Genomic DNA, 25,739 nt, shown 5'->3' with positions numbered 1-25,739 from the left:
AATAAACTTATATAACATGTAAAAAAAAAAATGAAAACATTAGAGTACCAACATGTTTTCAAGACTCAAGAATGTGATGTTTGAAAATATGGTATGTTTTAAAGCTTTAAGTTAAAAATAAAATAACAAATTGAACGACATGGATTTTTCTTTTCTTCTTTTTTATTTAATGAAATAGATTAATGAATTGAAAAAAATAACATGATCATTGATCTATTACACATACCCTAATTAAGGATTACACAACTTAGTTATGCCAAATTTTTTATTTTATTTTTCTTAAAATGAGATTTTCATTTTATTTACAATTTGTCACCCAAATATTCAAGAAGCACATTTCTTCTGCATTTTCAACTATACCACCAACTTCATGGGATTCGCCTGTTAAGCAACACACATCAAGCACACAATTCAACTTTTAAATGCAATAATTAGCATATCCGTACCAACAAAATTTTAACGAAAATAATCCTACCTAATATTAAGCTAAGTTTCATTTCAACTAATAACTTAATAACTAACATCACATAGACACATACAATAGTAGTACACCAAACCAAAACATAGCACCAAATTGAAGTCTGCATAATAGCAAAGAAACTGTATAATTCTTCAAAGCTTAGTCTGTCCTTATAAATCTCGTAAATTACATGCTCTAAATTTGTGTGTTTGAAATCTTCAGTATGAAAATCCTTTTATTTTGATCGCTACTCATCTTTTCCACAAATAATAAATAATAAAAAATTAAAAAAAAAATTAAAAAAAAGTGGCAGAAGATTGAAAATTGAAACAATAAAATTATTGAGAAACAAATTTACTCTAGGAAAGGAAAAAAAAAAGGTAGAAAGGCTTAACGGAATTCGTAATGGAGGGTGAATTTTCGTAATTCGTTGCAACTGTGTGTGAACAAAAATTATTCCGTTTATATGAGTAGAAATGACCCAAATCTATAGCAAAGGGTCATAATGAAGAAGGTTGTCTGCGTAATATCATCTTGAGTAGTAAAAAATGCCTCATGACCTCGGACACAGAGAAAGAAAAGAAAATGGCATATAAAATGCAGAGTTACAGAATTAATGATTGCACAAAATAGAAATATTTTATATCAAAGAAGAAAGAAACATTTAAAAATGACATGATATATTACTACCATTCTCCGATCCCTCTCTCTGAAATGTGCATTTACAGCTTCGTTGAGATTGCCATGGTGCTACTGCACCTGAACAAAAAATATAGAACTATCAAGTCAAAAAACAAAATAACGATAAATATTAAGCTCAAAAGGCAAATTACTAAGAATAATAACAACAATAATATGGAAGAACACCATTGTAGGCAATCAAACTTTGAAATTTGTTTACTTGATGCAATCAATAAATCAGAACTTTGTACCAACAAAAAGGCTTTAATGAGTCGTCTACAAATTTCACTTTGTTTAAGTCGGTAAAAAACCCAAAAAATGTCATACTACAAAAGTGTGTATAGATATTGTAATTGCAAACAGCCATCCAGAAATTCATAACCAACTCATCGAACATAATTTTAGTCACACAATAAGCAAAATATTAGTTCAATCTAGGACTAAACCCCAGAACTGCACACACTTGTTGATAAACTATTAAAATCCAATGTCAATCATGTCATCCCAGCAAAATACATTAAATTCGTACAACTAAAAAAATTAAGAAACCATGAAAACGAATATAATAACGGTAATTATATGAAAAAAAAAGTTTAAAAAAAAATTCCCACGCTAAAATCCTTCAGTCTGCACAATTTCAGTTAATCAAGCAATAAAGCAATTATAGATTGAAACTGAATTTCATAGAAAGACAATATCAAATTCTAAAAATTGATGTTCCAGGACGCAACAACAGAGCGAATAATATGAAGCAATTATTTCTTGTGTGTTTTCTAAAAATACGTATTATTAGATAATAGTGAACTTCCAGAGAAGCCATACAATTAGTTTGAGGAGCCTTGAGTGTAAAAAAATCATGATCAGCTAGCAGTAGCAGTAGCAGAGGTGATTGCTCTTAGGGTTATTTGACAAAAACCCTTCAGGGTCTGCATTCTTAGTCTTATGTACAGATTTCATACGTCGAGAATTATACACGCCGAACAACAGATTATGCAGAGAAAACAATGAAGACAAAATATTACTATTTTCACAAAAAATTACATGTTGAAAACAATTTGGTCGTTCAAAATATACTGAGAACAAAAAACGAAACTAATCAAATCTGAAAAAACAAAATAAAAAGATATATACAGAAATCCGGCTATCCACATAAAAATTTGCAAAATTGAGAGAATGTCGTTAAAGGTTATTTATGATACTCTCATCTATACGCTAGAAAATTTAAAGTGTCAATAAACAGAACGGGAAAAAAATTAATAATACGCAAGAACATTTATTAAAAAAAATTACCAGCGAAAATAATTATAAAAAAGACAATATACAAATACCTCATTTTACAACATACCTCGTTGTTTAGCTCCCTAGCATCAAGTTATGGAGGCAACGACCTTTTTGAACCGAATCATCTTTGAATTCATAAAGAAAAAAAGAAGAAAAAAAAAACATCTCATTAAAATAGCAATAGATCCATACCAAATTCCACCAAACACATGCACACGAAACATCATAAATGAATTCAAAGGAAAGGAATTACCATCACAAAAGAACAGTGACAGACATCATATTCTTACTGCGAGACGTAATGTTTTGCAACTTAAATTTAACAAAAAAAATCACTCCTCAATAGTGGACAGAAAAAAAAAATACATCGAACATGGAATTGAAGAATTTTATTTTTGCAAAATTTATATTTCAACATATGAAAAAAGAAAAAAAAATTATAATCAAATAATGCTTAAAATAACCATAGACAATATCCTAAATAATTCATGTAGAATTGAAACTACACTAATTAATTGTCAAAAAAAAAACAAAGAAACTACACTAATAAAAATATGCACATGCCAGAAAAACCGATCAATCACCACCAACTTCATATTCTATGGATTAACTCGAGCAAGCTGATTTTTTTCCTTCTCTTGTAAAATCATATTTCTGGAAAACCACAATTGGAAAATTGATGTCCGTATGAAGTGGAGAGAAAGAATAAGAATAACAGAGAAGAAAGTGGGTGACAATGCAGACGATGAAGCAGAATAATTTCAAATAATTAACTTACAAAAGAAAAGAAAACTTACCTTGTAACGTGGCCGAAGAAACGGAACAAAGTATAATATTAATACAAAAACTCACACCAGGCTGTTGAGAAACCGTCAAGAGAATTGAATTAACGTGGAGAGAAAGGAGGAAAGGAGAAGGGAAAGAAAACGGAATTAAGAACATACGAAAAACTGCTTTTATTATTATTATTATTATTATTATTATTATTATTATTATTATTATTATTATTATTATTATTTATGGGTAAAAGTTCTTCAAACTTTCATAGACACATTTCTTTAAAATATTTTATTGCAACTAATATTAATGGGAATACATGTTTGTTTACCTGGAGAAAACTGCTTCGACTTTCAGAGGTGGATGGTGGCAGATACAGGGGAGAAGAGGCGGAAGTTCAGAAGGTGAAACCTGAATAAACTTGCTTCCTCCTACTACTTCGCGTCGGACAATTGGAAATGAATAAAAGCTGCAGTGGAATCAAGCAGTTAACAAATAACGAAACACTGATTTTACGCTCTTAAGGCCTAAAAAAACAGAAATTAATAAAATGAACCATCTCGAGAAAACGTAAAACAGTGGAATTGAACGCCATTTGAGAAAAATAGACAACTGTGAATATTTCATGAAAATATAAATTGTAAAATTTTTTTTGCCGAAATTTTCATCGAACTAAAAGAAAAAATTAGAAGGCGTCACTTGCTCGACCAATATATTACGCATATTACAATGAAATGGGTATTCATCAACAAACAAAAAAATATAAAAACCAACGAAACATGAAAATTGGGACTATGTTTTTTACCAAAACAGAATGTGTTGTAGCAAGATCTAGAACTGCAATACACTTTATTCACAAAATAGATTTTAACTCTTAACGTCAATATTATTTTGAAATAATGAGATAATGTAGTTACATAATTGCAAAATAATTCGGCTTCACTAAGAAGTAGTAGTACTAAAGGAATAATCTAATGGCAAATGAAAATTTAAATTCGAGAAAATGATAAGATGAAAACAAAAAGCTGGAAAAGGCGCATTTACAAACAGATAGGAGAAGATTTTTTCCCCGTCCAAATAAAATGAATCGAACAACACACGTTTAAAACAACACATCAAAATTCTGCAATGTCTGTAGTTTGGAATCTGGAAAAAAACCACGTCACATAATGTAATCACTTAATTAAATTAATGCCCCCAAAGTAGCCACACGGTAAGTGATTTAAGCAAATAAAACACGGACATACCATTAAATTTTACAACATCGTGGGAGAAGGCGGTTTCCAACTGACTGAAACAACATCAATCGTAACTGAACATATTTCATTGTAATTTCTAACGCATAATTGAAGTATCCTATTGTCAAATTGCAGTAGACCAAGAATTCATATCGATGATAGCTCATCATTTAACGTTAAACATAAAAAGAACATAAGAGATCCTGCTACATAAATTTTTTGACAAAAAAATTCAGTTCAATAATATCATAAGAAAAAAAATCAAAACTAAGAAAATAAGAAAAATAAAGTTTTTTTTTTCTTCTTGAATACCGTTTAATGATTATGGCACTGGTTTGAGGAGGCACTTCGAATTCTTCGGCAGCAAAATTTCAGATTTCACTGGGCAGCAAACAAAATCCTAATAATTGCGGCGCAAGGTCGAAGAATAAAAAAAGAAAAAAAAAATTAATTCATAAGCCATGACAAATTGCAGGACACGGTCGATGATAGTGGAGAAGAAGAATAAGGAGAACACACAACGGTGGGTGAAAACGTCAGAGTTATTAGAGAGTGAGAAGTTGTCGAATAAGTTGAACTAACAAATTTAAACATACTAAATATTGATGAAAAAAATTAAATATGCATTTAAGTGATGAGCCTTGGATGCTTTGCTTCGGCAGGCTTCTTGCAAATATTTTTTTTGCATGCAGACCATGCACTCTCAATCAAATTCACCAATAACAATTAGAAACATTTTATCTAATATTGGGAAAAATCATTTCTCAAATAATTTATCTTAATAAAGAACATCAAAAAAATTGTAACATAAGTAATATTCTTCTGTTATTTTAAAATTCATATTAAGCAAAAATTAATTTAAACCTACAGAAAACTTCATCACACTCAATACAACGCCCAGTAATTTAAATTCAAAATTAAAAGAAAAATTAGAATATATACAAAGTAGGAGATTAAGAAATTGATCCCAAAAAAAATGATAGACATTACCTTCTTGATGGTTTCAAGTTGACCTCCTGCACATAAAATCAAGAAAACCCTTTTCATCGAAATTCCACCAAATTGTCAGAAACACATAAATTAACGAATATGTAGAGAGACAAATTATCAGAAAAACGGAAATTCGTAAAACTTTACCATTTTACATCTGAAGCGATTTATTTCTTCATTTTCTGTAGATAATAAGCAACCCCACAAAGATAACATCTGATGTTACAACAAAAAAAAAATAATCAGACATCTTAATTATCCACATAGTACACAAACACAAACATAAATATCATGTAAGATCGCATCTAACCAAAAAAAATAACATAAACAATTAACAGGTGAAATATCCGTGCAAATTTGAAAAGTAAGGCATACGTTATGAACAAATATCAGCAAAAAAGAAAAAAAAAAATAAAAAAAAATGAATGGGGATGAGAAATAAAGAAGCAGTGACAAAACAATTTTTTTTTAGAGTAAAAAGCAGTTTACCCCCTAAACTATAGCCCGTTTTGCACTTTACCCCCCAAACAAAAAAAATTTGCACGTTTTTACCTAAACTTCGGTTTTCGTTGCACGGTGCCTTAAAAGGGGAATATTCCGGGCATTTTTGCCGGAATCCCACACATGTGCATTTCACGTGATTTTTCTAAGGGTAAAACCGTCTCATCACTTAAAAACTAACCTAGGGCTGTATTTCCCCCCTTTTCCTCTCCCGTTTGTCCAATTTTCCCTCCAAAATTAAGAGCTTCTCCTTCTTCTTTATACCTGCTGTGCTCCAAATCTTATAGCCCTCTTCCCATCCGTTTTTTTGTCTTCTCTCACAGACGAAAATCACTTAGAAATTATTGTCTTTTTTTTTTTTTTCCTGTCGTCTCTCACAGACGAAAGCAATCTGTGAGAGAATGGAAGCAACGTGTTATTGTTCGAGAAGGGTAGTCACAGGAACTTCCTGGACTGATTTAAATCCAGGAAGGAGATTTTCGACATGTGATAACTACAAGGTATGGTTGTTTTGATCTTGTTATGTTGTTTATAATTATAGATAATTAACTACTAATTATTATGTTGAATTTTTTTTTCTTCAGAAAATTCGAGGCTGTAACTACTTTGTGTGGATTGATCCCCCGATGTGTGACAGATCTCGTCAAATTATTCCTGGGCTGCTTCGGAAAATTAACATGCGTGAAGAGGAGTTGATGAAGAAGAGTTCAAGAGAAAAGTGCCTGTGGATTGTAGTGATAATCTCATGGTTGTTTGTGTATCTCCTTATATAATATGTCTGTGTTCTTGAAATTAAAATATTTATTTCTATATCTTGAAAATCTGTGTTCTTGAGATTAAGATATTTTGGAGTTTTTGATTTTTTATGTAGTGAGTTGTGTTCTATTGTTCTTGTGTCTCTGTTTTTCAAAAACAGATTGTGTAGTGTAATTTCATCTTTATGTAATGAAATCAATGGCTATTGTGATGTGGTTTATTCATCTTAATGTACTCTTTATGTAATGAAGTCAATGGCTATTGTGATTTGGTTTGTCAATGTAAGAACAAACATAAATAAATGTACCAATGTACTGTGATGTTATTCACAACAAGCATAAACATATTCACAACAAACTATTAGATAATCAACTTCTTCATTAATATCAAAACAAAAAAGTTGTCTTCAATACAGTTCTCAAAAAGACTTCCAAAAAAACTTCCAAAAAAACTTCTGAAATACAATTTTCAAAAAAGACAGACTAACAATACCAAAATAGCAAATACCAAAACAAAAAGGAGTTGCCAGCATTACAACTATCTTGAATTACAAATTTTTTAACAAAAATTTTCTGGAAATGTGGTGGTGCAGTTCACTTTGTAGACTTGCTGAAAGGGTGCTGTTTACAGTTGTTTGTGATAGCTGGCTACTAGGTGTTCTTGGCACTCTTGAAGTTTTTTTGAATTGATTACTAAAGAACTTATGCATAGTAATGAAATAACCCAATGAGACTTTTACTCCTGAAGTGGTTACTGAGATTATTAAGATTAATATTTCTCCTTGTTCCCACCCCCAAAAGCCGCTCCCTCCATGTCAGGGAACTTTTCTGTTAAAAGTGTTTATCTCACTGATAACTCCCTTCGTTTTTCTCATTCTCGCCCTTACCTTTTTCCTTTGAAAAGCCTCTGGAGTGCTAACTTACATAATAGACACAAATTATTGTTATGGAAAATTATTAACGATGCCCTCCCGACTTCTGCCAAGTTAAATTCTTTTTTTCCTGCTTCTAATATCCTTTGATCTTTGTGTAGATCTGAGGTTGAATCTATTGACCATCTTTTTCTTAAATGCCCGTTTTTTGCCCATCTTTGGTTCATCTTTAAATGGAACTTTCGTATTGAGCCTTTTAGAAATGAACCAATTAAAATGTGGCTTGAACTTGTTCATAAGAAAAATGGAAAACTATTCTCTTCTGAGCTTATGAGAAAAGAATTCCTTGTTTTCGTTGCAGTTACTTTTGATCTTATTTGGAGAAAAAGAAATGATATCATTCACAGCCCAATTGCTTCTATTAATTTGGTTAATTTGTCTTCCATACAGGATTTGTCAAAAAAGATTGGAAGTTTGGCTAGCTCCCATTAGAAAAGTCAGCTCTCCAAAATCACCACCGCCGGCAATTACATTTCGCATTCCTGGAAAGCTCCTCCCATTGGTTGGTTCAAGGTATCATCATTCATCTGCAATTATCAAAATATAGAATATAATTCATACTCACATTTATCAAAAATTCATTAAAGCTATTATTTCATATACACTAATGAAAATATAGTTCATACTCAGAGATACAAAAAAATGATTAATGTTCTTATACTAACCACTGGTGTTTCAGACACTTGATTGGGTATTTTTTCCTTGCCCTTCTTTGATTGCTTCCTCTGCAAATTCACAAAAGAAAAGAACATAAGAACCTTACAATAGAAATAAGATTATAAACAAAAACCATAGACATGTACCTTTCTTTTGTTATTTGCAGCACCACTAGTGGTGCCTTGCTCACTTGGTTGCCTTAATGGACAACCTCTTGCATTATGTTTCTTCTGGTGACACAAACTGCAAGTCATTATCACTCCTTGCCTCCCCAACTTTCCAATTGTTGTTATGTTCTTGCAAACAGGAGCTGGTATATCCCTGGACCCTTCACCTGGCTGTTTTCTTCTATTGTGCATCTTTGGTCTACCTGGCATGCTCTCAATGTCTGGAGGAAGTAGTTTACTTTTGCCAGAATTAGGCCAAGACTCATTACCCTCCATAGCATTCATCAAGTGACTGTAGATTGCCATGTATTTGTCTTTCTTGTACCAGCCTTCAACATAATCCTCAGGTGTGTATCCCATGAAATACATGCTTGAAATAACATGTGCACATGGGATTCCAGTTAGTTGCCATCTTCTACAGCTGCAGCTATTATCCCCAAGGTGGACTTTGAACTTCTCCCCATAACAGCTCTCCACCTCAAACTGATCCTTGCCATTCCAATGAGCTATGTAGTCCATAGACTTCTTCTTCAAATCATCTAACTGCCTCTGAATGTTAGGACAAATATCACCACTGTATTTGGCCATATTGTCTCTTTTCAGATGAATCCTCTTCATTAAGATCATTCTGATAGCTTCCAGCATGTCAATGATAGGTAAACTCCTAGCCCTTCCAATCATTGCATTAAAACTTTCACACATGTTGTTCAGTAACACATCACACTTGGAGTTTGTGTTGAAATAAGACCTAGACCAATGTGCTGCAGGCCTCTTAGCAAGCCATTTGAAGGCTGATTTGTCCTTCTCACCCAGTTCCCTCATCACCCTTTCAAAATCCACAATCCTAGAAGCTCTGGCAGCTTTCCACAAAATATTTTTCAGAGCTAAGCCTCTATGTGACAACTTAAAGTTACTGTATAAGTGAATCACACAGAATCTATGCTCTGAAAATGGCAGCAACAACTCTACAGCATCAATGAGCCCCTTCTGTTTATCACTCATCACAGTCCACAAACCACTATTCTCAATGTTCAAGTCTGTTTTCAACAATTCAATAAACCACAACCAACTATCTTTTTTCTCCTTTTCAACTACTGCATATGCAAATGGATAAATACCATTGTTAGCATCTATCCCTACAGCACACAATAGGACACCACCATATGATGTTTTCAAGTGGCATCCATCCAAAAAGATAATAGGCCTACACCTTGACAGAAACCCTTCCTTTAAAGCCCCCCAACACAGATAAACTCTTTTAAATCTCATTTCATTCCCATCCCCAACAGGTTTAGTTTTAATCCTAATTGTGGTGCCAGGATTAGTTTTAACCACTTCTGCAGCATACCTCCACATTAAGGCATATTGTTCAACACTTGAGCCAGTGTTCAACTCAGTGGCTTTTTTCTTTGTCATCATACTGGATATCATCATCAGAATCATAAAAATCACTATCAGCTAGAAAATCAGAGTGATCAGAATCCTCCCCAACTGATTGGCCATCACTACCATCACTATCATTCATATCAATTAAACCATCACTCAAATCTAATGGTTCATTTCCAGTACCCCCAACATGCTCATTCTCAGTACCCCCAAAAGGTTCATTCCCAGTATTTATATCAGATTCATTTGCACTCAATTGTACAGAAGATTCATGCTGAACATATATTTCAGTGACTCTTTCATCATCAGCAAAATTCACTAAACACATTGTATCAATATCATGCTCTAACTTTGAAACATAATTGCAGTCATGTGGCATACCCCTATTGTGCAGAAAATGAACCACATCATTCAATCCTAACTCTTTAGCCATTTCATTTAATTCTAACACAGACATTTCATCTTCATGACACCAATCAAAATAATCAACTTTGCCATCCACATAATATCTGCCATTTAACTCAACAATTTTACCAGAATGGTACATTCTAATAGTAAAATAATCACTATTAGGACCTGCATTAATATGAATAGAAAATTACAGTCAAGAATAAAAAAATACCAGAAATGATAGTGGGGAAAATAAACAAGTATACTTCAATAAAGGGAACAATGTTTTTGGGATCCATACTTTTTCATATTTTAAACACATATTCTGAAGCATTTTGAGTAAAAAACAGAAACATTATGAATAAAAAATGAACTTTGTCATCGATTTCATAAAACAAATAAGCACAACAGAGATTGATAATTATTTTAGTAACTTACCATATTCTGGAGCAAATCGTGCTGGAGGAATTTCTTCATTGCCTTTCCTTAATTTCCAGACCATTTCGAGCAACCAACGCGTCAAAATCAGAAGAAATTGTGAGAGGAAAGATTTTCAACTAAAAACCCTAGAAAAACGAAAGGGGGATAATTTCAGAAAAATATTGAAGTGTTAATCGAGTCGGTGAAAGAAAACCGAAATACAGCCCTTGTTTAATTTTTAAGTGATGAGACGGTTTTACCCTTGGAAAAATCACGTGAAAGGCACGTGTGTGGGATTCCGGCAAAAATGCCCTGAATATTCCCTTTTTAAGGCACCGTGCAACGAAAACCGAAGTTTAGGTAAAAACGTGCAAAAAAATTTTGTTTGGGGGGTAAAGTGCAAAACGGGCTATAGTTTAGGGGGTAAACTGCTTTTTACTCTTTTTTTTATGATTGAGATAAAAAAATAAAAATAAATGGTAGAACAGATAAAAAGAAAAGAAGAAGAAAAAAAGAAAAATGAAAAAAAAAAAACTAAGAGAACGTGTGCAAGAAATTAGGAAAAGTGGTTAAAAATAAATTTCAAAATAATGAGGATAAAGGAAAAAAAATAACTTACCTAAATACGTGTGCTTACGAGACGGAAATTAATGACGGAGAAGAAAAGAATACAAATATGAAAAAGTGGTGCTATAAAAAAGGAGATAAAAGTAAGTGGTGGAAAAAAAATTCAAACAAATAAAATAACGTGGGCTATAAAAGAGGAGAAAATAAAGGAAACAAAAACAAAAACTGTCTTTTAAAACGGACAAATTGAAAATAAGAATGTGTATGAATCATTTATGCATGACTTACCTAAAATAACCTTAGAGTTACAAAGATTTCACAAAAATGGGATTAGGATTTCGGGGCAAAACCTTTCTTTTATATATAAAGATTAAAAAAGGAAAAAAAAAAGAAAAAAAAAAAAGAGTTGACTCGTAAAACTTGTCTTTGTCTCGTCTGTAAGTAAAAAGTAGTAGTTTTACTTGACCATATAAAGAACCAATAAATATTATGAAATGCTATTTACGGTTACAAATTGCTATTTGCGGTTTTTCACAAAATCCCCCAAAACTTTTCAAAAAAATCAAAAAACCCACCAAAACTGCAAATAGCAAAAAAGAAAATTCAAAAATTCGAAATCAAGCTTGAAGAAGGGTTGGGCTTCGATGTTTTGATGTAATTTCGACTCTTTTATGTGTAATATGCATTGGGTAGGTCAATTACAGAACCAATTTCATGTTAAAAAACCCTACAAACAATTTATGAGAAAGTTAATATATTAGGGCTCGTTCGGTTACCGCTATAAGGTTCTACTGACTAAATAGTAGGGGCTAATAGCATGTTCGGTTGGTAAGATTCACACTTTTTCAAACCCGCTACTAAAATCAAAGCCCGCTATTAAATGCTACTATTTCTTTTAATTAGTAGCACCCCTCCCCCTGAGATTAATTTAATAGGGGTGACTAAAAAGGAAAAAGACAATTTTGTCCTTAAATTCATATTTTATTATTGTAACCTACTTGGTTTTATAGACAATTCATATATAATAACCGATTTTAACAAATTTAATAGAAAATCTAATCTAAGATACCGAACATGTTACTAACTAAATAATTAATTAGTCAGTAGGGAGTTAATCTAATCTCATGTAATCCAATCTAATCCAATATAGGTAACCGAACGAGCCCTTAGTACATCGGACTATTTACACCAGGTATTATTTATTAACTATAAATATGGTTAAATAACAATTTTCTAAGGATATATACATATTAGTGTCTGTGATTATGTGTAAAACAATTACCCTGTGTTAATAACCTGATGCATAGAATTTCCACCATTTATGTACCATATAAATCAAGCATGGACTAGAACTAATTAATTAATATTTTAAAGGATTTGGGATGAAATATTCATTTTGAAATAGTGTATAATCAAAATTTACCACGGTCCATATTTGGTGATTTATATATCGTATTTCTAAATGCCTAAATTATTAGTATTTCATTACGGGAATACAATAACAATATTTAGATGAGTAAATTACAACCGCCCTTGAAGTAAAGGTCTATGTACAAAAAAATCCTTATGTTTTCATGATTACAATCATCCCTGTAATTTGTAGACGTTTTACATTAACACCCCTTTTATAGGGGGTTTGGGTGTAAAAATTTACAAATTGCAGGAGATTGGATGTAGTTTGTAAACAACGAGTTTTTTTTCGTAAATAGACTTTACCTCAGTTAAACACAAAAACTCAATTCACCATCCATTTTCACCACATTCTATTCCCATCCATTCACACAAAAACAAAAACAAAAAACATGCGAAAAACAAGCCAAGCCTCCTAAATTTCTGTGTTAGAATTCCAATTGACCATAAAAAAATCCCACATTCTCATGCAATAAATAACCCCCTTCATCCCACCATGCAAATCATCTTCAAAAACAACACTCTTCTCTATCATTATAAAACAGCCCTCATTCCCACCTTTGCATGATTATGCCATAAGCAGCCTTGGGCATTTTTGTCCCGAGGAGTTTCAACCAAAAAAATAAAAATTAAAAACAAAAAAAATTTTTTTAAAAAAATGAAGCCCTTTGGCTGCTTTCTCCTCTTCCTCTCCCTCCTCATCTCCCCTTCCTTCTCCCACGTTTCGCTCCATAACAACAACCACCTAACTCTCGGAAACGCCGCATTCGAAATCGGTTTATCGTCTTCTTTCCCCAATCCCAGGCTGAGGGCGGCTTACACCGCCCTCCAGGCATGGAAGGGTGCCATCTACTCAGACCCCTACAACTTCACGGGGAACTGGGTGGGCCCCGACGTGTGCGCGTACAAGGGCGTCTTTTGTGAGCAGGCGCTCGACGACCCCACCGTCACGGTGGTGGCCGGCGTCGACCTGAACCACGCCGATATCGCCGGGCACCTGCCCGAAGAGATCGGCGACCTGACCGACATCAGCCTCCTCCATCTCAACTCCAACCGCTTCTGCGGTGTGATACCCGAGAGTATCAAGAAGCTCAAGATTCTATACGAGCTGGACGTCAGCAACAACAGATTCGTCGGGCGTTTCCCCGAGGTCGTCTTGTCGCTGCCTGAGCTCAAGTACCTTGACCTTAGGTACAACGACTTCGAGGGCGAACTGCCCTCGAAGCTGTTCGATAAGGACCTCGACGCGATTTTCTTGAATAGCAACCGGTTCCGATCGACGATCCCGGAGAATTTCGGGAACTCTCCGGCATCGGTGGTGGTGATCGCGGACAACAATATCACCGGATGCATTCCGTCCAGCATCGGAAACATGGCCGGGAAGCTCGACGAGTTCATCGCCGCCGACAACATCCTCACTGGGTGTCTGCCGGAGGAGATCACGTTGTTGAACACCACCACGGTTTTCGATGTTAGCAACAACAAGTTGGTGGGGGATTTGCCTCGAGGGTTGGAGTATCTTCAGAGTTTGGAGATTATTAATATTGCGAAGAACAAGTTGAGGAGCAAGGTGCCGGAGAGCGTTTGCAGTTTGCCGGGTTTGAAGAATTTTACGTACTCATACAATTATTTCGACAATCGAGATCCAGAGTGCTTCCGTAATGCCTTTCCGGGTCTTTCGGTGGAGGACGAGGAGAATTGTTTTGCCAATGAGGCGGATCAGAGGTCAGATAAGGAGTGCCGATCGGTGTTGAGCGAGAAGGTTGATTGCGGGGCCGGCTGCCGCCGCCCAACTGACGGCGACTCGCCTAAGCCGACCCCACCCAAGGGGGATTCTCCAAACCCCAAGGGCGAACCAGTAATCACCCCAAGTCCAAAGGCTTCTCCATCTCCAAAGACACCAAAGGTTTCTCCGTCTCCGAAGCCAACGCCATCACACCGGAAACAACCAAAGTCCGACGCTCCGTCACCAAAGGCCTCGAAGACCACACCGACTCCTTCTCCATGGAGCCAGCCTCCGAAGGCCGCAATGCCCCCTTCCACTGGCGGCGGCGTACCACCAAAGAATGTCGTTCCGGCTCCCACGAAGACGCAACCGCAACCACAACCGTCAAAGGGCTCCGTTTCGCCTCCTACGACGGCACCACCAACAAAGGGCTCTGTTCCGGAGGGTTCCAGTCAAGCTCAAGCTCCAGCTGGAACACCACCAAGTACATCGAAAGCACCACCAACTCCGGCGGCACCGAAGAGCGGTGGAGTCCCGTCTCCGGTTCAGAAGCCTTCGAAGCCCTCGGCTCCCGCTCCTGAGCCACTGAATGGTGTTCCACCGACAGGGAAATCGCAGCCAACACCATCATTCACTCCCTCCCCTCCACCACCGGCAGTTTTCAGATCGCCAGTTTCCTCACCACCACCACCATCTAAAAATCCGTCGCCATCACCCACTGTCAAGCCACCGGTTTCCACTCCACCACCACAATCCTCTACTAACTCACCTCCATCATCACAAACTTCTTCGCCGCCGCCACCACAGTCCTCTAACAACTCACCTCCGGCATCAGAAAATTCATCACCACCGCCAGCTGTCAAGTCACCACCACAATCCTCTAATAACTCACCTCCTTCATCACAAACTTCATCACCACCACCCACCGGCAAGTCATCAAGTTCCTCGCCGCAACCGGTTCCCTCATCATCACCGGTGGTTAATTCACCACCACCATCAGTACCTGCCAATTCACCCCCTCCACCACTAGTTTCCTCACCACCACCACCTGTCAATTCACCACCGCCACCAGTTTTCTCACCACCACCACCAGTTTCCTCACCACCACCACCAGTTTCCTCACCACCACCACCAACACCTGTCAATTCACCACCGCCACCGGTTTTCTCACCTCCACCACCAGTTTTCTCACCGCCACCACCAACACCTGTCAATTCACCACCGCCACCAGTTTTCTCACCACCACCGCCAGTTTTCTCACCACCACCACCTGTCAATTCACCTCCCCCACCAGTTTTCTCACCACCACCCCCACCTGTCTCATCACCACCACCACCACCAGTCTACTCACCGCCACCACCAGTTCACTCACCACCACCACCACCAGTCAATTCACCACCACCACCAGTCAATTCACCTCCGCCACCACCAATTTCATCACCACCACCACCACCAACCAACTCGCCACCACCACCAGTCTTCTCCCCACCACCGCCTGTCTCCTCACCACCACCACCAGCACTTCAACTATCCCCACCTCCTTACGTTTTCCCTCCGATCAATTTCCCAGGCATCTTCGGCGCCAATTACGCATCTCCACCGCCGCCAGCTATTCCGGGCTATTAAGGAGCATAATATTTTCTACATTTTTTTTGTATTTCTATTTTCTGCCCATTACCCAGAGAAAAAAAAAATAAAAAAAAAATCAACAAATATTGATTTTGTAATTTTTGTAGGCGGGAACTAAATTAAATCCCCTATTATGTAATCATTTATTTACATATTAATATATAAATAAATATTACGCCATTTGTAGGAATGAACTCACATTCCCTAATGCTAACTATTACAATCCTATTTATAATTTTGAAAAATAATTTAGTTCCATTAAAAATTGAAAATTCTAATTAATTGAAAATAAATAGTTATATAATGTAGAATTATGAGTGGGCTTATGTCCGCTACATGAATTAATCAAGAGATACGAGGCTCAAAATTGGGCCGATTGAGTTGTTTTAGATTGCAAGACATTTTATTTTCCAAATAAGATAAGCATGAATTGTATTAATTTATTATCCAAAAAAACCAACGGCCTTGAATTCGTAGAAATAATTAAAACAGAGCTATTATGTGAAGTGTTACATGACACTTAACATAACATGCAATGAAATAAATACAAAGAATCATAAATTCCCACAAGTAAATACTTGTGGATTGCTAGACGAAATTCATATATGAACGGTATTACGATAATTCATAAGATATGAAGAAGTAAACAATTTTCGTATTGTGAAGGTATCATGCACAGATCATTCGTACTGTCGAGTCTAGCTTCTTTAGTTCAGACTCACAGATTTCTAAACTCACAAGCTATGTACTCAAGATGAGTACTTACAACATAGGTCTAAAAGACTCAATTTTAATTTTTGTTTCTCTCCAAATGCTCTCACTTTTCTCTTATGAAATCTGTGCATGAAACTTGCATTGTGGATTTGCCTTGTAGACTCCCGAACGCATCCACTACCTGCACATGCTAATCGAACCAACAAGCACTAAGATAGTGGATTAATGAGTTAGTGAAATAATTAACCACTACTCCATTTTTAATAACTGTCTAACTCATGTTCTAATTTGATCGTATTAGTATATTTTATTGAGCGAACCGCGTTTAAAAGTTAGAACCCAATCAAGAATGAAGCAAGAAGACCATGTTTGAAAGTCAAGTTTCATCAATCAGATAGGCACAAAATATATATATATATATATATATATATATATATATATATATATATATATATATATATATATATATATATGTGTGTGCGCGCGCGCGCGCTGAATATTCCAATATTATACCTCATTATTATTATTTTACAAGGGGCATATCAAATTGACAACAACAGGCAAGATTATGCATAATTAATTAATTACCAATAATTTATCCATGCAAATCTCGTGAGGACTAATAATTAAGAGAAGAATAAAAAAAATATTTTATTTTTTTATTTCATATTAATGTACAAAGTCAATTTCTTGCTGTCTGAAAAAGGGTCCATATATAAATAATATAATCACCCTTTTTCATTGGAAGCCCGACAGGCAATTTCTTTTTTTTTTTTAATTATTATTTTCTTTTAATATTTAATAAATTGTAGTTAGCCCTAATTTCAAGTTAGGTTGAAGGAAAAAAAAAAACTCCATTCTCATCATTTTACAACTTCTACTAAAAAAAATTCAATTTGTACTTGCAATATGTGATTTAATTTAAACGTTAGAGGGTAATCATCGAGCCAATAATACACGACACTTTATGCGACACGTCACACAATTTTATCTATGTGAATCGTAATCGGGTTTCTGGTCAACTCTCCAACTTGAGAATTTACCAAAATCAAGAGGCAAAAATAAAAAGAGGTGGTTAAATTACTTAATTATATCATAATGTGATAATTACTTTTATTTTTATTTTATTAATTAAATTACTCAATTATGAGTTTCCTTTCTTCCTTTGATGCTTTTGTTTATATAGACTGCATAATTTTTGCAGTAACCAATCAAATAATTCCATAAGAAAAAAAATCAAATAATTCACCAGAAACCAAACTTAATTTCATGAAAAATAAAATAAAATAAATAAATTCTTTCTTCAATATTTATTAACTGAGAAACTAATTATTACAAATCAGAATCAGTTACAAAAAAACTCTCTGTATTAAATCAAATCAGAAAAACTCTTCTCTAACAAAACTTTGTCTACTTCACCAGAAAAGAGTATACATATGATTTTCTCCTCGTATAAAAAAAATAAAAAAAATGAAGAAATATATATTCAAGGAAGAAGGCCGATGTAAGGAACTGTATGATTAGGAACCGTAGACAGTGAAGAAGAATCACTGGGTTGATTAATAACAGATCCAACCGCTTCAACAAAAACAATCACGAACTCGATCGCAAACTTCAACACCTCTATACACATTTCCAGCTTCTGCATATTTCTATATATTTATTTTTTTCAAATAAATAAATTTTTTTTTATTAATCTCTTCTGTATGTTCTTTGCGTATTTATTTACTTTATTTTCTCTCTCTATATAAATGGTGTTTCTGTGTGTATATATATAGGGTTTTCATGAAGAAGAAGTGGCTCAATTAAATATGACCTTTTCTTCTCCCAAGGGACAATATATAATTAATGATAAGATAAGACCCTCCACCCAAAATTCCAAAAAAAAAAAGAAATATATATATTAATATACACGTAAAAGCCACATGATACATACATATACACATATAATAGGGTAAATTACACCTACACCCCTCAGATATACTAAAATAACTTTAAGGTCCTTATAGCATCGGTAATTACAATCACACCCCTAAAACATTGTTAGAAACCCTGACAGAATAATGCATCGAGTAAGTTATTCCGTTAAGATTATAACGGACTATTAGTTTCAGGCAGTGGTGAAGACGACATAAAGGTAGGGGGTGACATGGATCTCCTAACATTTCTTAAATTCTTATTATTTTATATAAGATTTATAATTTTTCGTTTATGTTAGCATTAGTGGCCCCGCGGAAAACAAATATAGTGCATATCGGTCGTCAGAACATGAAATCTTGGCTCCGGTAATTATTTCAGGGGTGTGGTTGTAATTACCAATGCTGCAGGGACATTAAAGTTAATTTAGCATACTTTAGGGATGTATGTGTAATTTACTCTATATAATATATGCCAACTACAAATAATTGAGGTTGGATGGTAAATATTACATGATTGGGGGACTAACAAAGATAAGGTGTGACTCAATATGGCTCATGGCTTATTTATGGCTATTGTTTTATTGGAAAAGTCGACTTGGTTTTCTCATATATTGAAAGTGATATATTGGTCATTATTGAGAAAGGACAATAAGTGACATCTAGAACCTAGTGTTTCACCATGGTTCGATTAGCAATTGAATCGAGGTTCGAACGAGGTCTGATCTAATCTGATCGATAATATGAGTCAAAATTGAATAATTTAATGTATAAAATATTTCATTATTTTTGTTCGGGCAAATTCATTACGGTCGCCTCTAAGGTAATGTCAAATTACGAAAAAATTCCTCATGTTTAGATAATTAATTATATTCACACATCAATTATGTATTATATTACATGTCCACTCTTACGATGTCAAGTTTATAATAAACCCCCCGAACCGAAAGACAATTAATTTATTCGTGATTGTTTTGACAATTAGAGAAAAGAAAAAATAAATAAATTGAAGATTAAAAGAAAGAGAAAAGGGTCTATAAAAGTGCATATACCTTATCCATTGGTCTCATTATTTTATGGGGAAACTACAGATAAATCCCTAATCCAAAACTTGAATCACAGATCAGTCCCTAGGTAGTTTCCCCTAGCATTTCAGTCCCTACTCACGCGCCTAACATGCAGATCAGTCCCTAATAAAATGTGCAAATACGAAAATACCCTTTACTTTATACTAATTTTACATAACTTCTTTTCAACTTCCCACGCGCCGTTTGTATTACACGCTCTTTGCCCGTTACATTTCAAAAATCAAACAACAAAAAAGAAGCTAAAAAGGCGCAGAAAAAACCACCGTTCAGTAATACCCATTTTCAGACGAAGAAGAAACGAAGAAGAAACGCAACAGAGAAACAACAAAGAAGGAAGAAATTACGAAACACGAAGAATCAACAAACCGCAGAAAAATAGTATAAACAAACCCATTTATAAACAATGGTGAAGCAGGGTAAACAACAAGGTTTGATTTTTTATTTTTTTTTCATTTTCTTGGAAACAGACCCATTTGGGTGTTGCTTAAGCAGGGCAAAAAGGTTTATTTGTTATAGAATTGCATGATTTTGAACATATCCACTCATGGGTATTATGCCTCGACTTTATTCGGTGTTTGCCCTAATCATTAAATCGGTTCCAATATTTGTTGTTCTGTTGTTTGGGTTTGCAAAGATCATTTATTTGTTGTCGAATTTCATGATTTTGTAACAGTTTTCTCATGGGTATTATTCTTCGGTGACATTAGCATGTCCCCAAAGCATTTTGAGTCCTAACAAGGGTTTCATATAGGATATGGGAAAGAGGCTTATTGTATTTTTCGTACTGGTTCTATAGTATGTGTCATGCGCAGTAATGGTATTAATAGTGCATTTAGATGGTATAATCTTTGATGGTTCTGTAGCATGTGTCATATGCCACAATAGTATTACCAGTGACTTTGAATGGTATTACTAGTGACTTCGGATGGTATTGACATGTGGTACTAGAAGTATAATGTTGATGGTCCTGTAGTATAAGTCATATGCCATAATAGTATTACTAGTGCCTTTGAATGGTATTACTTGTGACTTCGGATGGTATTGACTTGTGGTACTAGAAGTATAATGTTTGATGGTCCTGTAGTATAAGTCATATGCCATAATAGTATTACCAGTGCCTTTGAATGGTATTACTAGTGATTTCGGATGGTATTGACATGTGGAACTTTATAGTACGTTGTATTTGTTATAATTGTATTTGTTTTATGTGTATGTAATTGCAGGAATTGTTGTAAAAGAAGATTGCAGCAAGCTATCAATAGGCTGCAGGTGCTCACCGATCGCTTTTCACCTAACTATGGAAGGTGTGAAAAAAGTGATGAAGAAACAACATCATGAAATACTGAAGAAAAATCCCTTCTATCACTACATGGACATGCCTAAAATAAACCACAGCTTCCATAGGGTTGTGTCTCTCATGCAAGCGTACAATCCAGAAGATCGGGCCTTCTGGTTTGGGGGAAATACTATACGCTTGGAATTCACTCCGCAACAATTATCTATCGTATTAGGGCTGCAGTACGAAGGCGTACCGGTGGATGTGAATATGGATGGTAGAGACACTGATTTCATCACACGTATTTTTGATGGTAAGTTATCTTTAGTGACGAGGCCATATATTGGTTATAAACTGGAGGCCTATGCAGTTATGACCGATCAACAATCTGTTGAAGATTTCAGCAGATTGTACACTATTTATCTGTTAAATACTATTCTACTGCCAAAGGGGAACAAAACGTTAGAAAGGTGGGTTTATCCGCATGTAGAAGATTTGGAGGTTTTAGGGTCTTTTGCATGGGGAAAGTTGGTGTATGATATTCTTGTTGAGAATATGGAGGGGTATCTGAAGGGGGGGTTGAAGTATTTTGATGGATGCACTATCGGCTTATTGGTAAGTGATATCTAATAGTGAATATATATTATGTTATATTGAATATACCAATTAATATTGATTCCAAAATACGCAGGCATGGGTGCATGAAAGGATCACGTCACTAGGGGTTAGCACCAGTGTTTACAAATTTCCCCGGTTCTTCCGGTGGCAAGACAGCAAAATCCCAATCGATGAAGAAGCAGCTAGGTTGCTTTTTGATCAGATAAAACAAGTGCAGGTAACACTTTGAGTTACAAAATATATAATGTATTAGGTATTTGCTAACAAATTTTTTACGTTTATTAGGTTATACCATTTTCTGTGTACCCGAAAGAGAAAGCGTTGCTTTCTCCGGTTTTGGAAGTAATTTCTGGTCCAGTTGTTGGAATTAGTGCTGACAGATTTGTGGAAATAAGTTCTGAGAGTAGTGAAGATGAGATTGGAGACGTGGAAGCAACATCTGTAAGTCATTAATACAATAAACCCTAAAATTCATACTTCCATTCCCATTGGAACATACTATATGTCAACTAATATAATACTATGGTATAACATGTTTCGTACTATTGTTTTTTTTAGTTGCAGCAGATGATGAATAACTTAAAAAGGAAGAGGGGGAATGTAACAGAAGAAAAAAATAAAGAAAAAAAAATGCAGAGTAAGAGAAAGAAAGAAAAGGAGATAGAGAAAGAGAAGGAGATAGAGATAGAGAAAGAGCAGGAGAAAGAGAAGGAGAAAGAGAAAGAGACAGAGACAGAAAAAGAGAGAGAGACGGAGACAGAGAAAGAGATAGAGATAGAGGCAGAGATAGAGGAAAGGGAAAAGGAAGGAGAAAATGAAGGAGGAAAGGGGATGGAAGGTGAAGGAGAACGAAGTGAAGAAAGAGAGAGAAATCAAGGAGACGAAAGTGAAGAAAGAGAGAGAAATCAAGGAGACGAAAGTCAAAGTCAAAGGCCAAAGTCAAAGGCCAAAGTTCCACGCGTGCGAGGACGAGGACGAGGACGTGGTCGTAAACAAGTTCCTGTGTCCAAGGTTTCGGTTTCAGTCCCTGGGATCAAGGTATTTTTATCTAATATTAGTATTACATTATTATTATTTTTTGTCATAATTGGTGTGATTTATTCGTTATATAGAATGCCGATTATTACCGGGGAAGAAATGACTACGTACGTCGTGACCAAATATCCGAAGAAGATAGGATATTGTTGGATCAGTTCTTGGAAAGTGTTGATTTAGGGTAAGAGCACAACCACCTTGATAGTACATGTTAATGTCTTTAATGGTATATGTCAAGTGAATGCATAGTACATGTTGACTGCATGTTATAGTATGTAGTAACTTTGTACATAGTATAAGTTTACTTATCCAATGGTACATGTTGACTGCATGTTATAGTATGTAGTAACTTTGTACATAGTATAAGTTTACTTATCCAATAGTACATGTTTACTGCATGTTATAGTATGTAGTAACTTTGTACATAGTACAAGTTTACTTATCCAATAGTACGTGGTTATGTCTTACTGTAGTGAAATTATTGTGGAGAGAGGCCCACATCAGTTGACGGGAAGGCATATGTGCGAACTTTTATTTGATGAAATGCTGAGTGCAGAACACATAGATTTGTACTTGAATCTATTATGTTCCGAATCTATCATGACCCAGCATGGACATGAGATTGATTACCTTGACTCCCCTGCCCAGGTATATAGTGGTTTAACAAATAATTTTGCATACATTACAATGTTATCTAATATTCTCTATTATGTTTCGTAGCAAGAGTTAATGTCGCGACCTCGGATGGACGTAGAACGAATGAGCGATGCCAAGTTTGATCGTCTTCTCAATGATTTTACTATTTTTGGAACGATGGCTTTTGACAAGCTAAACACAGCAAATATCTTCAGTAAAACATTTGTCATGATACCTATCAATTCCAGTGAACACTGGTTCCTGCTTGTTCTGAACCCAATAGATAAATGTATTTACCATTGGAACTCCATAGACTATTCTCCGAATTTCCCAGGAATTGCGGATTATGTCGTAAGCCCATATTCTTGTAATTAGTTATTCTTTATTCTTGCGAATTGTTGTAGACTAATATAATATTTTATTTTCGTAGGCCTCGTTTTACAGCAAGGTGGTTGAAAGAAGGTCTGGGTTGCAGATACAATCGGAAGCTAAATGGGTTCATGGATGCAGGCAGCAGGATGGGAACCTTGATTGCGGCTTGTTTGTCTGCATGTGGGCATATTGTCATGCTGTAAACAGTGAAGAAATTTGGTTTAAGGCAAAAACTTGCGATATCAAAATACTTCGCCCAAAACTAGCAGCTATCTTTCTGAGGCATCGGGGAGTAGAAGTGGAAGCTAAATATGAAATAGATATGGCGTTATTGTGAAAAAACTGGGAGTGGAAGTGTTTTGGGGTTCTTGTGTTTTTTTGTAATTAATTAATGAACAGGTGAATGTGTTTTTATGCCATAAACAATCTGTCCTTTTGTTGTAGAGCTAATAATACTATTGATTAGCTCTACTCGTACTTTTTCATTGTATACATTGTACTATATGTTTCGATGAAATGTACTTGCCTTTTGAACACATGGTACTTTATTTTGCGATTAATTAGTTTGTATAAAGAATATAAGCGTACCATAAAACTGAGCAACAAATACTTTCTAGTCCATTCGAAGATACCTTGTCAACAATAGACTTGTACTTATTTGATGAACAAAGCGTACTTCACATGTGTATTCACGAAAAACTTACCATAATCGATGTTGATCGACTCCCACATTGTCTCCATTATTGTTTTAGATGATTATTTTAAGGTAGGTGAGCATTATTGTTGCGTTTGGAATACAAGATCCCATAAATATGTTGAATTTCATACATGATACACATATACTATACAATATAGTCATACATTGTCTCCATTCATTCTTAATAGTCTAAAACTGAAGAGTTGTGTCTTAAAATGCGATCATATGGATGCATTGGCCCGACAATAATATATAGAGTGTAAAAATACTATATGAATGGCAAACATATACTTTATCAGTGAACACATGGTACTATAGTGATGACTCACTTGTACTTTACCAGCTTATACATTGTACTTAATTGGTTAACAAAGCGTACTATATTTTTTGATGAATTGAATTGTACCAATTTCATCGACGTTTTAATGATCAATAAGTACGGGAGATGCATAAATTATGTTTTAAATGATTATTTTAAGGTAGGTGAGCATTATTGTTGCGTTTGGATTACAAGATCCCATAAATATGTTGAATTTCATACATGATACTCATATACTATACAATATATTCATACAAGTCTACAATGCTCAAGTGTAAAACTAATACTTTCCTCAATTCTTACCATAGTCGATGTTGATCTACTCCCACATTGTCTCCATTCATTCTTAATAGTCTAAAACTGAAGAGTTGTGTCTTAAAATGCGATCATATGGATGCATTGGCCCGACAATAATATATAGAGTGTAAAAATACTATATGAATGGCAAACATATACTTTATCAGTGAACACATGGTACTATAGTGATGACTCACTTGTACTTTACCAGCTTATACATTGTACTTAATTGGTTAACAAAGCGTACTATATTTTTTGATGAATTGAATTGTACCAATTTCATCGACGTTTTAATGATCAATAAGTACGGGAGATGCATAAATTATGTTTTAGATGATTATTTTAAGGTAGGTGAGCATTATTGTTGCGTTTGAATACAAGATCCCATAAATATGTTGAATTTCATACATGATACTCATATACTATACAATATATTCATACAAGTCTACATTGCTCAAGTGTAAAACTAATACTTTCCTCAATTCTTACCATAGTCGATGTTGATCTACTCCCACATTGTCTCCATTCATTCTTAATAGTCTAAAACTGAAGAGTTGTGTCTTAAAATGCGATCATATGGACGCATTGGCCCGACAATAATATATAGAGTGTAAAAATACTATATGAATGGCAAACATATACTTTATCAGTGAACACATGGTACTATAGTGATGACTCACTTGTACTTTACCAGCTTATACATTATACTTAATTGGTTAACAAAGCGTACTATAAATGCTGAAGAACCCAAACTTTACCAGCTTATACATTGTACTCTTATGTTCACTAATTAAACAACAGTAC

The 25,739-nt window shown here is 34.9% G+C and overlaps 4 protein-coding genes and 1 long non-coding RNA gene across 8 annotated transcripts; 3 read left to right on the top strand and 2 right to left on the bottom strand.

Moving 5' to 3' along the window:
- Window positions 1-148: 148 nt before the first annotated feature.
- On the bottom strand, window positions 149-5,898 carry LOC148765104 (uncharacterized). Of its 3 annotated transcripts, XR_016029833.1 has the most exons (10): window positions 5,575-5,898; window positions 5,428-5,453; window positions 4,750-4,837; window positions 4,447-4,640; window positions 4,244-4,345; window positions 3,531-3,668; window positions 2,676-3,280; window positions 2,487-2,547; window positions 1,151-1,219; window positions 149-381 (listed from the first exon to the last, which is right to left on the bottom strand). It is a non-coding gene; the product is annotated as an uncharacterized LOC148765104 (long non-coding RNA). The 3 variants fall into 3 exon arrangements; XR_016029834.1 differs by lacking the exons at window positions 2,487-2,547; window positions 2,676-3,280; window positions 3,531-3,668; window positions 4,244-4,345; window positions 4,447-4,640; XR_016029832.1 differs by lacking the exons at window positions 149-381; window positions 2,487-2,547; window positions 2,676-3,280; ... (1 more) ...; window positions 4,244-4,345; window positions 4,447-4,640 and having other exon boundaries at window positions 1,022-1,219.
- Window positions 5,895-6,853, top strand: LOC105967874 (uncharacterized). The gene is made up of 3 exons (XM_088812663.1): window positions 5,895-6,428; window positions 6,513-6,659; window positions 6,845-6,853. The coding sequence occupies exons 1-3, from the start codon at window positions 6,330-6,332 to the stop codon at window positions 6,851-6,853; spliced, it is 255 nt and encodes an 84-aa protein (XP_088668789.1). The 5' UTR covers window positions 5,895-6,329.
- Window positions 6,854-8,082: 1,229 nt separating this feature from the next.
- LOC148765103 (uncharacterized) lies at window positions 8,083-9,855 on the bottom strand. The gene is made up of 3 exons (XM_088812662.1): window positions 8,419-9,855; window positions 8,281-8,340; window positions 8,083-8,142 (listed from the first exon to the last, which is right to left on the bottom strand). Exons 1-3 carry the CDS (start codon window positions 9,853-9,855, stop codon window positions 8,083-8,085), a joined length of 1,557 nt encoding a protein of 518 aa, XP_088668788.1.
- Window positions 9,856-13,109: 3,254 nt separating this feature from the next.
- LOC105951997 (uncharacterized) lies at window positions 13,110-16,147 on the top strand. The gene has a single exon (XM_012975494.2). The coding sequence runs from the start codon at window positions 13,271-13,273 to the stop codon at window positions 15,962-15,964; it is 2,694 nt and encodes an 897-aa protein (XP_012830948.2). The 5' UTR covers window positions 13,110-13,270; the 3' UTR covers window positions 15,965-16,147.
- Window positions 16,148-19,977: 3,830 nt separating this feature from the next.
- LOC148765102 (uncharacterized) lies at window positions 19,978-24,354 on the top strand. Of its 2 annotated transcripts, XM_088814105.1 has the most exons (7): window positions 19,978-21,576; window positions 21,653-21,796; window positions 21,865-22,617; window positions 22,692-22,795; window positions 23,088-23,262; window positions 23,335-23,601; window positions 23,681-24,354. In XM_088814105.1, exons 3-7 carry the CDS (start codon window positions 22,147-22,149, stop codon window positions 23,957-23,959), a joined length of 1,296 nt encoding a protein of 431 aa, XP_088670231.1. In that variant the 5' UTR covers window positions 19,978-21,576; window positions 21,653-21,796; window positions 21,865-22,146; the 3' UTR covers window positions 23,960-24,354. The 2 variants fall into 2 exon arrangements, with proteins under 2 accessions (XP_088670231.1, XP_088670230.1); XM_088814104.1 differs by having other exon boundaries at window positions 19,978-21,796.
- Window positions 24,355-25,739: the final 1,385 nt, after the last annotated feature.

Source organism: Erythranthe guttata, chromosome 14 (genome assembly GCF_056151865.1).
Source record: "Erythranthe guttata isolate IM_541 chromosome 14, IM_541, whole genome shotgun sequence".
NCBI classification, from domain to species: Eukaryota; Viridiplantae; Streptophyta; class Magnoliopsida; order Lamiales; family Phrymaceae; genus Erythranthe; species Erythranthe guttata.
The sequence above is the reverse complement of the archived record's forward strand: the minus strand, read 5'-3'. Positions and strand labels throughout refer to the sequence as shown.

Coding starts and splice junctions, on each gene's coding strand:
- LOC105967874 (XM_088812663.1), top strand. CDS start 6,330: ATGGAAGCAACGTGTTATTGTTCGAGAAGGGTAGTCACAGGAACTTCC. Junction 6,429..6,512: donor CGACATGTGATAACTACAAG/GTATGGTTGTTT, acceptor TTTTTTCTTCAG/AAAATTCGAGGCTGTAACTA.
- LOC148765103 (XM_088812662.1), bottom strand. CDS start 9,855: ATGACAAAGAAAAAAGCCACTGAGTTGAACACTGGCTCAAGTGTTGAA. Junction 8,341..8,418: donor CTGCAAATAACAAAAGAAAG/GTACATGTCTAT, acceptor GTGAATTTGCAG/AGGAAGCAATCAAAGAAGGG. Junction 8,143..8,280: donor AAGTGTCTGAAACACCAGTG/GTTAGTATAAGA, acceptor TGATAATTGCAG/ATGAATGATGATACCTTGAA.
- LOC105951997 (XM_012975494.2), top strand. CDS start 13,271: ATGAAGCCCTTTGGCTGCTTTCTCCTCTTCCTCTCCCTCCTCATCTCC.
- LOC148765102 (XM_088814105.1), top strand. CDS start 22,147: ATGATGAATAACTTAAAAAGGAAGAGGGGGAATGTAACAGAAGAAAAA. Junction 22,618..22,691: donor TTTCAGTCCCTGGGATCAAG/GTATTTTTATCT, acceptor TTCGTTATATAG/AATGCCGATTATTACCGGGG. Junction 22,796..23,087: donor TTGGAAAGTGTTGATTTAGG/GTAAGAGCACAA, acceptor GTCTTACTGTAG/TGAAATTATTGTGGAGAGAG.